Here is a 12,337-nt window from a genome sequence, read left to right as displayed (position 1 = left end):
GGCGGGGCTAGACCGCGCGGGGAGCTGCGGAGCGTCGGGCTGCAGTGGGCAGAGCTGGAGGCTGAGAGAGGGTAGGGGAGGGGACGCAGGCGATGGTGCTGGTGCTGCGATACCTGAGCGGTGCCTGCGGCCGGGTCCGCGGGGGTCTCCCCGGGGGCTTCGCTGCGGCGTGCCGGCCGGCGCCGGGGAGACCCTGGCCACTGTGCCAAGGTGGCCGTAGAGCCAGCACCCGGTGAGTAGCCGCTGGCCTGCCCTCGTCGCTTGTGCTACTACTGATTCTTTCCGAGGTGCCTCTTCCTGGACCTGTGCCCCTGCTCTACTTCCCTGTCCCGGGCGTGAGAGAAGGTCAAGATCCTGTGGATCCCAGGCGTTCCCTTGTAGGATTCATTCGTTGTGTTGCGTGCCTGATGCGGAGCAAGGCAGCGATGAGTAGAGAGGTCTAGGGCAGTTCTGGTTTTGAATAGCTTCCCTCCACTTCCTATTCAGTCCTTGGGTGGGTTACTGTAGCTCCTTAAAGGCTCAGTTGTGAGTAGGATCCTAGTCTTGCCCGTAGCTTGTCGTTTTGAGGCTTAAAGGACCCACCACACGAAGCAAGCAAATAAACTGTTTATTTGCTGGCATCCCTGGTGTTGCTTGGAAGACCGGGACCAGTTCCTAAATCAGTCGGTTCCTGGCAAACACCCCATAGAGTTGCCCCTGTGAGAAGCAGCTCAGTTGCTAATCAAAGCTTGCATAAGTGAGTGTCCTGTGATTTGAAGTTTGGAGGTCACATTAAAAACCACCGTCTTGTTTGTGGAGCATAACAAATAGCATGGAGGACATGGGGAGATAGAGAGGAGAAGGGAGTTGGGGTAAATTGGAAGGGGAAGTGAATCATGAGAGACTATGGACTCTGAAAAACAATCTGAGAGGTTTGAAGTGGCGGGGGTGGGGGCGGTGGGAGGTTGGAGAACTAGGTGGTGGGTACTATAGAGGGCACGGATTGCATGGAGCTCTGGGTGTGGTGAAAAAATAATACTGTTTTTCTGAAAATAAATAAATCAATTTAATTAAAAAAAAAAAAAACCGTCTTTCTCTGCTTTCTGGAGAGGGCGTGGCTTATGCTAAGGATTTAAAGCTGGAAAGCTCTTGGCTTTTTCCAGAACTAGAAGGTGGGTAAGATGAGTGGGACTGTTCTTCGTGGAACAGAGATGGTGTGGAATGACCCTGGAGAGAGGCTACATCACAGCAGGGTTTTTTATTTTATTTTACCCACATGGAAGTTTATTCTAAGAGCATTGGGAGACTTAAAGGATTTTTAAGAAGAGGGAGTGATTAAATGTTGAGGTTTCAAAAGTTGACTGGCTGCTGTGTGTTAGTGGTTTGGAGGGAGGTTAGAGTGGGATAGGACTTGTGAGTCATGGTGGGCAAGGGTAGACAATTACTTTGGGATTGCTTTTCTTAAGGGAGGAAAAGTAGGGTTAGTGAAGGTTTTGTTTATACTTTTTATTTTGAAATAATTATAGGTCCATGGGAAGTTGCAGAAAAAACCACACAAGAAGCAAACCCCAAACCAGTGTTTGTATACCCTTCAGCCAATTTACCCCCAATGATAGCATCTTACCTAACTACAGTATAGTATCAAAACTAGGAAATTGAGATTGGCACAATCCACAGACCTTGTTCAGATTTCATCTCCTCATATATGCATTCATTTGTGTGTTTCTATTCAATTTAATCGTGTTAATTTGTGTAACTGCCACCATAAAATACAGAAATGTTTCATTACCACAGAGACATCTCTTGTGTTACCAGTCCCTTTATTTATTTATTTATTTTCAAAGATTTTATTTATTTATTTGACAGACAGAGATCACAAGTAGGCAGAGAGGCAGGCAGAGAGAGAGAGAGAGAGAGAGAGAGGAGGAAGCAGGCTCCCCGCTGAGCAGAGAGCCCAATGTGGGACTGGGTCCCAGGACTCAGGACCCTGAGCCAAAGGCAGAGGCTTTAACCCACTGAGCCACCCAGGCGCCCCTACCAGTCCCTTTATATTCACATCCCATCTTCTCCACTCTTCCTAACTTGGCAATCACTAATCTATTCTCTAGCTCTAAAATTTTGTCATTTTGAGAATGTTCTATAAGTGGAGTCACACAGTATATAATCTTATGAGATTGGCTTTTTTCACACTGCATGATGTCTTTGAGATTCATCCAAGGTGTTCCCTGTAATGAAAATGGGTTCCTTTTCACTGTTGAGTAGTGTTCCATGGTACGGATGTAATACAGTTTGACCATTTACCAGTTGAAGGATATCTGGACTATTTATAATTTTGGACTATAATTATTAAAGCTGCTGTGAACATTTACGTACAGGTTTTTATTTTTCTGAGATAAATGCCCAAGTAGTTGCTAAGACATGTTTAGTTAGTACATGCTTGATATTTTTTCATTGTGGGGATGGTTTTTATTTTATTTATTTTTAAATATATTATTTATTTATTTATTTATTTGAGAGAGCACAAGGTGGGGGAAGTGCAGGAGAAGCAGACTCTGCTGAGCAGGGAGCCCAGCGCAGGGCTCCATCCCAGGATCCAGGGATCATGACCTGAGCCGAAGTCATATACCTAACCAACTGAGCCACCCAAGCACCCCTGTAGACATGTTTTTTAATGAGGAGCCATAAAAGGAATATCAATTATGAAATATTGAGTATTGATTTCTAAAAGAAAAGTACACCAGCACTTCCCAAGGAAGTATAAAACATGAAGTCATGTACCTGGGGTTCAGGTTCTGAATATTAGAATTTCCCTTACAGAAGGACTTGAGATGAGTAGAGTCCATATTTGGGACTCAAAAAGAGACCATTATATCCTTTAATATCTTTAGTAATCCAAAGAATGGCCTGAGGAAGAGTGGGAGACCAATGATGTGGCCCAAATTGGGTAAGATATAAGCCCAAAGATCTGTTTTTCCTATGTACAAGTGACAACAGAACAAAGGAAGTTGTGCCACCTTCAAGGCCGATAGCAATTATCTGACTGGAGTGGAGTGTGTTACACATGTTTAGTTTTTTATATGTTTATAAAAACTATGCTTAGTTTTTTAGTTTAGTTTAGTTTTTTAAGAAACTGCTATACTCTTTTTCCAGGGTGGCTGTACTATTTTGCATTCCTCCCAGAGGTGTGTGAGTGGTTCAGTTCCTCCTCATTCTCACCAGCATTTGGTGCTACCATTTTTTTCTTTTTAAATTTTAGCCATTCTAATAGGGGTGTAGGGATATCTCACTCTAGTTTTAATTCGCCTTTCCCTAATGACTGATGGTAGTGAACATTTTTTGATGTGCTTGTTGCCATCTATATATCTTTCCTCTTTGATGAAATGTTTTGTTCATTTTTAAAAATTTTTATTTTTTTCAATGTTCCAAAATTCATTGTTTATGCACCACACCCAGTGCTCCATGCAATATGTGCCCTCCTTAATATCCACCACCAGGCTCAACCAACCCCCCACCCACCCCCCTCCAAAAACCTCAGTATATTTCTCAGAGTCCACAGTCTCTCATGGTTTGTCTGCCTCTGATTTCCCCCAACTCCCTTCTCCTCTCCATCTCCCAGTGTCCTCCGTGTTAACTAAATGGTTTATATGAGAGTTCTTTGTTATTCTAGATGTGAATCCTTTGTCAGATATGTGGTTTGCAAGTATTTTCTCCCTCTTTGTTAGTTGTCTTCTTATCTTCTTAACAAGATCTTTTGCAGAACAAAATTTTTAATTTTGATGAAGTGCAGTTTATCAAATTTTTTTATATGGATCATGTTTTTGGTGTCTTCTACTTCACTTAGTGCTAGGTCCCAAAGGTTTTCTCCTAAAAGTTTTATGGTCAATATTTGATGATATAAAATGTTTATTGTAAATTTTTAAAAATTAGAATACTGGTGGTTCCTCGCTGGCTCAGCTGGTAGAGCATGTGACTCTTAATCTCAGAGTCATGAGTTCAAGATCCACTTTGAGCATAGAGCCAGTTAAAATTAAAAGACAAGAACAACAAAAAACAAAAATAATTTAAAAAATCAGAATGATGGTATCGTGGGCATGTTTTATAGAGGCCTTTTAGAAATAATATATTAAAATATTTACAGATGGGGCACCTGGGTGGCTCAGAGGGTTAAGCCTCTGCCTTCTGCTCGGGTCATGATCTCAGTGTCCTGGGATTGAGGCCCGCATCGGGCTCTCTGCTCAGCAGGGAGTCAGCTCCCCCGCCCCCCTCTCCTCCCCCCCGCCTGCTTATGATCTCTTGCTCTCTCTGTGTCAAATAAGTAAATAAATAAATAAAATCTTAAAAAAAATTTACAGATAATGTTTAGGATTTGCATCAAAATAATTTAATTTAGGAAGAGCTGAAATAGGTGGGGTGTAGAAAAGGCAAGATTGGCCCTGTTCCTGTCAGACTAGATTTTTGGGCCCATGAGGTAGGTGCTAAAGGTAGATGTTTCTGTTCCTCATTGCTGAATTAGATAGACTATACGTGCCCTTCCTAATTTTTTTCTTTTAAAGATTTTGTTAGAAAGCCTGCACTCACAAGCAGCGGGAGGAGTACAAGATGGGGAAGGAGAGAGAATTCTCAAGCTGACTCCCTGCTAAGCACAGGGCTCAATCCCTGGACCCTGAGATCACAACCTGAGCTGAAACCAAGAGTCAGATGCTTAACAGACTGAGCCACCCAGGTGCCCCTGCACTTGAATTTCAAATGAGTAAATGGTAGAGCAGAGTTTGATGCCTAACAGAGTAATGGATGCTAGGACTCTGGCATCATGACCTGAGTCGTGAAGGCAGTGGCTTAGCCAACTGAGCCACCCAGGTGCCCCAATGCCTCTAATTCTTAAAGGCTTTTTCTGTTAAGAAGCCAATAGCGTAAGGCCCAAGAAATATTTGATTTTCATGATTACAAATTCATAGTTTAATTGTTCACTGATGATGAAAATTATGCACATGAAGTTTTAGAAGATCTACTATAAACATGCATTACTTAAAAGGTGACTTTCTCTTAAAGCTCATTTGATGTAGTCATTATCGGTGGCGGAATTGTGGGCCTTGCCTCTGCCAGAGCACTCATCCTGCGACATCCAGCACTTTCCATTGGTGTTCTGGAAAAGGAAAAAGATTTAGGTATGTATGATATTGTTGTGGCTCTTTGGGCTTAATCTGCTCATTTTTTCAATCCTGCATCTTTCATGTGGAATGTTGATGTTAGTATCCTAATTAGGGTTCTCCATAAAGCAGAGCCTGGGACTAAAACTTGAGCATAGGTGATTTATTTGAGTGGCTGTTTAGGAGGCAGGACTGAGGGGATGTGGAGAGTAAACTGGGAAGGAGGAAAAGCCACAGGAGGGTACGTTATCAAGGCTGCTGTTGTGAGCTTGATTCCTCTGGGACCTCTGAGGAGCTACATGAACATTTCCAAGTATTGTGCTCATTTATTCATCAGCTAGTGTTTCTGCTGGCTGAGGATTACCCTAGGGATGTTGAGGCATAGTCCTCTCTCCCCTCACCCCTCAACCTGTTAGGAATGGGCATGCAGAATGCCTAGAGTTATAGGGGCCCTTGGAGTGGTTTGCTGGTGGTGAGAGGTGGGTTTGTGCACCAGAGTTGTAATTGAAGTCAAAGTTGGGCTGGGAGGATATGGCATGGACACCAGGGATGGCTGCTAGAGGAAATTATCATGCCCTGCCTGTGAGAACAAACTCCGAATGTTCAATAATGTGGTCTCTAATAGCTTCATCTATGTTTGTTCCTGCTGTTTGCAGGTTTTGTATGCATTGTGTAGTTTCTCTTACCCTGTTTCTCTTGTCCGGTAGCTGTTCACCAGACTGGACATAACAGTGGTGTCATACATAGTGGAATTTATTATAAACCTGAATCTCTGAAAGCTAAATTGTGTGTACAAGGTGCAGCCCTCATCTATGAGTATTGTAACCAAAAGGGAATTTCCTACAAGCAATGTGGCAAGGTAAGGCATTTTATTAGGGCCCTGACTTACAACTAGCGTTTTCTTAGTGATGTTTATTGTTGAGTTAAAAAAAAAATGGCTCTTCTCTCTTTTTGCAATTTTCAAAATCTAATATTAGGAAATAACTAGAAAAGGTGGTATGACTAACTCCATGTTATTTTTTTAAAAAGTAATAGGCTTATTGACATATAACTTATATACTGTCTAATTCATCCTTTTATTAAAGTGTTTAATTTGATTTTTAGAATATTCAGAGAATTGTGCAGTTATCACCACTGTCTAATTTTAGAACATATTCATGACCTCATAAAGAAGCCCTGTGCTTATTAACAGTTATTCCCAGTACCTCTCACTTCCTATTTCTACCTTCTTCCAGATGCTGGCAACCACAAATATACTTTCACTTTCTGTGGATTTGCCTGTTTTAGATATTTCCTATAAATAGAATCCTAAAATATGTTGTCTTTTGTGACTGACTTCTTCTGCTTAGCATAATATTCTCAAGGTTCATTCATTTTCCGGCATGAATCAGTATTTTGTTCTTTTTTATAGTCCATTGTGTAGGTATACCACATTTTGTTTACCTCTTTATCAGTTGACTGACATTTGGATTGTTTCCACATTTGACTATTATGAATCATGCAGCTATGGACATTTATGTACAAGTATTTGTGTGGGCTTATGTTTTCATTTCTCTCAGGTACATACCTAGAAATGAAATTCCTGGGTCATTTGGTAACTCCCATTTTAACATTTCGAAGAACTGCCAAACTGTTTTTTTAAAGTTCTGCAGTATTTTATTATTTATTTATTTTTTTATTTGAGAGAGAGACAGTGAGAGAGCATGAGCGAGGAGAAGGTCAGAGAGAGAAGCAGACTCCCCGTGGAGTTGGAAGCCCGATGTGGGACTCGATCCCGGAACTCCGGGATCATGACCTGAGCAGAAGGCAGTCGTCCAACCAACTGAGCCACCCAGGCATCCCTTATTATTATTATTTTTTAAAGATTTTATTCATTTATTTGACAGAGATCAAAGATTTTATTCATTTATTTGACAGAGATCACAAGTAGACAGAGAGGCAGGCAGAGAGACATAGAGGGGGAAGCAGGCTGCCCGCTGAGCAGAGAGCCAGATGCAGAGCTCGATCCCAGGACCCTGAGATCATAACCTGAGCTGAAGGCAGAGGCTCAACCCATTGAGCCACCCAGGCACCCCGAGTTCTGCACTATTTTAAATTGCCATCAGCAGCTAGTGAGGATTCCAGTATCTTTACATCCTTGTCAACACCTGTATTGTCTGTCACTTATTTTAGCCATCCTTAGTGGATGTGAAGTGGTATGTCAATGTGGTTTTGATTTGCATTTCCCTAGTAGTTAATGGTGTTGAGCATCTTTTCATACACTTATTGGCCACTTATTTATGTTCTTTGGAAAAATGTCTATTCAGTTCTTTTGCCCATTTAAATATTGGTTATTTATCTCTATTCTTGAGTTGTAAGTGTTCTATATATATCCTGGATACAGCCCCTTATCAGCTATATGATATTTTCTAAAACACTACTAGAATATTAAGATATTTTATGTATAAACTAAAATAGTAATAATAGTAATATTAATATTTTAAATAATGCTAAATATTTTTTCCTATGGATTTTTTTTCTTTCTTGATAATATATTCTAAAGCACAGAAACTTGTAATTTTTATGAAGTTCATTTATCACTTTTTTCTTTTGTTGCTTATAGTTTTGTTGTGTTTTTTCTTTTTTTAAGATTTTATTTATTTATTTGACAGACAGAGATCACAAGTAGGCAGAGAGGCAGGCAGAGAGAGAGGAGGAAGCAGGCTACCTGCTGAGCAGAGAGCCCGATGTGGGGCTCGATCCCAGGACCCTGGGATCATGACCTGAGCTGAAGGCAGAGGCTTTAACCCACTGAGCCACTCAGGTGCCCCGCCATTTCATATAGATTATCTAATTTGTTGCTATATAGTTATTCGTATTTCCTTGTAAGTTTTCTTCATGTAGTTTTTTTTTATTTTGTTTTTAAGATCTTATTTATTTATTTGACAGACAGAGATCACATGCAGACAGAGAGGCAGGCAGAGAGAGAGAGAGAGAGGAGGAAGCAGGCTCCCTGCTGAGCGGAGAGCCCAATGCAGGGCTCCATCTCAGTACCCTGAGATCATGACCCAAGCTAAAGGCAAAGGCTTTAACCCACTGAGGCACCCAGGTGTCCCATTCTTCATGTAGTTTTTAAGAATAAAAGTTTGTTGTTGCTATTAAAGGTGTTATGATTTTTTAAATAATGTGGAATAATGGTCCCAACATAGTGTTAAGTGAAAAAAACAAGATATAAAATTGTATTTATACTTTTTATATTGAATTATAAGGGTTCTTTTTACATATTCTGGATATTAGGCAATATCAGCTATGTGATTTATGAATATTTTAACCCATTCCTTCTGTTGTCTTTTCACTTTCTTGATAGTGTCCCTGGATTTCACTTCTGTTTTTAAGGTTAATTATTTGTTGATTTAAATAATATTTACCCCTTGATTAAAAGTATTATCTTATAAAATTCTGGTGACTTCTTGCTTGAAGTAACAATTTGTGAATTCTGATGTACCTCTGAATTCTAATGTAACCTGTGAATATGCATCTGTGCCTTTCTTTGCCAGTAGCTGTTAAGGAAGAAACTACCTCAGATAGTTTGCCCAGAAATAAATAGAAAAAAATCCTGAGTAAAGTTGATTGATTTACTTTTTTTTTTTCCTCTGCAGTAGAATGCATTAGTAAATATTTTATAATATACTTTATTCCAGGAAATAAAATGGATAGTTTTCTGTTAGTGATATCCCATTATACTAAATTATCAGTTTTCTGATAAATTGGTATTTTATATACTCTTGTAGAAATAAGAAAGCCATTCTTTTTTTTTTTTTTAAGATTTTATTTATTTATTTGACAGAGATCACCAGTAGGCAGAGGGGCAGGCAGAGAGAGAGAAGGAAGCAGGCTTCCCGCTGAGCAGAGAGGGCTCGATCCCAGGACCTTGAGATCATGACCTGAGCCAAAGGCAGCGGTTTAACCCACTGAGCCACCACGGCACCCTGTTTTCGTTTTTTTTTAATTGTAAAGACTATGCCACCTGTACTACTCTACCCTTTAGAATTGAGGGAGTGATGTTGATAATAGTTGCTGTGGCCAAGATTCATGTAGCAACTGTGACAGGAGAAGTGGAAATTAAGGCTAATCTCACTTTTAAGGAAAATTTGTTGTTTTTTTTTAATTTTTACTTTTTTACTTTTTTTTTTTTTTAAGATTTTGTTTATTTATTTGACAGACAGAGATCAAAAGTAGGCAGAGAGGTAGGCAGAGAGAGGAGGAAGCAGGCTCCCTGCTGAGCAGAGAGTCCAATGTGTGGCTCCATCCCAGGACCCTGGGATCATGATCTGAGCCGAAGCAGAGGCTTTAACCCACTGAGCCACCCAGGTGCCCCTAATTTTTTACTTTTTTTAAGGAAAAATTGTTTTAATTTAGTTTTCTTAAGACAACTTTTACCTATGGAGGTGGAAATTGAGGTCATGAAAAAAGGGAGAAGTAGACAAAAATCAAACAAATTTGAATCAAGATAATTTATGATTTTTTATTGACTTTATCTTTTATAGTTAATTATATGTTTAACGCTCCATATTCTTAACTGGTTTTTTTGTTTTTGTTTTTAAGCTTATAGTAGCTGTTGAACAAGAAGAAATCCCCAGACTTCAGGCCCTATATGAGAGAGGCCTGCAGAATGGTGTGCAGGGCCTGAGGCTAATCCAACAGGAGGATATAAAGAAGAAGGAGCCATATTGTAGGGTAAGTGATTCACTAAAACCCACATTCACGTCACAAAGACATTTTCATTTAGGGCTCAGTCCTGTGACATGGAAACTGAGGGTAAACTTAAAAGAAGGAATCACTCTTCTGGGACAGAGAGGTAACAGCCACAAGGGGGCATTGCTGCAAATTCTGAACACCTGATTTCTTCTTTCCCCGTGAGAAAATACCAAATCTGAACAGAAGCAGAGACAAGAGGAGGTCTGAGACCATATGGTATGTTGGGAAAGCATTGAATGGTGAGGTATGGTTGATTCCCAGGGTGTGTAGGGAGAGATAATAGATAAGCCTGGAAAAACAGGATTAGGCTTGTGTAAAGGACTTAATATTCCCGCTAATAACTTTGAAGTTAGTAGGCATAAGGAAGCACTGAAAAATTTTGAGAAGGGTGGCTACGTTATCCATGAGTGTGAAGGGTAGTTTGTAGAATATCTTGCTTAGAACCTGCTATGGGGAGAACAGTTCTTTTATTTATGAAAGAAACATGAATAATAATTTAATAGTTACTCAGCATATTAACTTTCTTTGATAGTCTTTCAGAGGCTATCAGTCCTACCCCAGTTCCACTAACTATTCCAATGAAAGGCTATTATCTCCTGTTAGTCACCACCATCATTTTTTGGGGGGGAAGAAGCAGAGGTATGTGTTAACATACCAACTTCAGAAATTCAGTATAAGCAGAATATCATGTAGAGTCACCACAATAAAATGGCTTAATGACTATTTAAACTTCTTTCTTTCTTTCTTTCTTTCTTTTTAGAGCAGTTGGGGAGGAGGGGGAAGGAGAGAGAGAGAATCTTAAGCAGGTTCCACACCCAGTGTGGGGCCCGACATGAGGCTTTACCTCATGACCCTGAGATCATGACCTGAGCTGAAACCAACAGTTGGATGCTTCACCCAGGTGCCCCCACCCCGTTTTACTGACAATATGCAATAGGTGGACTCTAGGTACATGTCCTAGAGAATGTGACTTTGAACTCACTGCCAAGCAATGCTTATCAAAAGCTTGGTTTATGGGAAATAAAAACACTATTTATGAGTGATACCCTGGAGAATATGTAGACCATTTATTCCTATATGTCTACACTACCCAAGTGGCACACCTACATTGCAGTGTTTTTCTCTCCCCATCCTACTCTTTGACCCCAGATTACTCCCTCTGAATTATTCTTTGGTTTTATGGCATTAGCCTATGGAGAAGGTCATTGTGACACTGGGTGAGGTTAGATTGGGTTGAGGATGAGGTTAGGATGAGGTTGAGGACATAGGTTGTCCACTGTGTTATCCAACATCTGTCTCCAAGAACCCTCAGGAGAAATTTCTCTCAGACCTCACTTCTAAGAATAATTATGTTCTTCCTGAGCACAATTGACTTGTTTTTATCTTATGAACATGGACTCATTTAATCGATCGTGTTGTTGTATTTCCCATGGCTGCAAGGAAGCTCGGAGACACACTTGTGTCTCCACTCCTCCCACATATCTAGGGTCTTAAGCATATATTTTTATTTTTATGTATTTCTCTCTTCATTAAATTATATCTTTCCACTCTAATCTTCTATCTACCTTGATTTTTTGGGCTTTTTTTGTTGAATCATAACATAAGATAAGAATCATAAATGTATAGTGTGATGAATTTTCATAAAGTTTGACCAGTACCTGGATCAATAGCATAATGTTACCAGCCTCCCAGTATTCTTCTCAAGCCCCTTCCTATCACTACCTTTCCCCTAAAGGTAACCACTGTCCTGACTTCTTACATTATAGGTTTTATAATTGTATTAAGTGGAATTGTATAGTAGGTGTTCATTTTGTGTCTGAACTTATTTTATTCAATATTAGTTGTGAAATTCATCCATATGTTGCATATAAGTGTAGTTATAAGTTTCATGGCCTTATAATTATACAAAGGTAAAAGTCAGGGTACATTTTTTTTTCTGTATGGATACCCAATTGACCCAGAACCATTTCTCAAAACACCATTGTTTCCCCACTGCACTTCACTGTTACCTTTGTGGTATCAGGTGACTGTATGTGTGGGCTCCATGTCTGGACTATTCTGTTCCGTTCTCTCCTCTTTCACCACTAACATAATGTCTTGATTATCATAACTTTTTAGTAGGTTTAATAATCTGGTCGAGAAATTCCTTTAATTTTATTCTTCTTCAACATTACTTGGCTGTTCTTAGATCTTTGTATTTCTGTATATCTTTTAGAATTAATTTGCTAGGGGCACCTGGGTGGCTCATTGGGTTAAAGCCTCTGCCTTCAGCTCAGGTTATGATCCTGGAGTCCTGGGATCGAGCCCCGCATCAGGCTCTCTGCTCAGCAGGGAGCCTGCTTCCTCCTCTCTCTCTGCCTACTTGTGTCTGTCAAAAAATAAATAAAATAATAAAAAAAAAGAATTAATTTGCTAAACCCCACAAGGTAAACTTTTGTGATTTTGATTGAAATTTCATTGCATTTGTAGGGCCA

At 40.0% G+C, this 12,337-nt stretch overlaps 1 protein-coding gene across 1 annotated transcript in view; it reads left to right on the top strand.

Moving 5' to 3' along the window:
• Positions 1–8: 8 nt before the first annotated feature.
• Positions 9–12,337, top strand: part of L2HGDH (L-2-hydroxyglutarate dehydrogenase) — a 40,336-nt gene continuing 28,007 nt past the window's right edge. Inside the window, exons 1-4 of the mRNA XM_059373156.1 lie at positions 9–232; positions 5,029–5,144; positions 5,834–5,985; positions 9,711–9,842. Of these exons, the coding sequence (XP_059229139.1) occupies positions 93–232; positions 5,029–5,144; positions 5,834–5,985; positions 9,711–9,842 (540 nt within the window). The 5' untranslated portion in view covers positions 9–92. The remainder of the gene's footprint in view (positions 233–5,028; positions 5,145–5,833; positions 5,986–9,710; positions 9,843–12,337) is intronic.

Source organism: Mustela nigripes, chromosome 13 (assembly GCF_022355385.1).
Source record: "Mustela nigripes isolate SB6536 chromosome 13, MUSNIG.SB6536, whole genome shotgun sequence".
Taxonomy (NCBI): Eukaryota; Metazoa; Chordata; class Mammalia; order Carnivora; family Mustelidae; genus Mustela; species Mustela nigripes.
The sequence above is the reverse complement of the archived record's forward strand: the minus strand, read 5'-3'. Positions and strand labels throughout refer to the sequence as shown.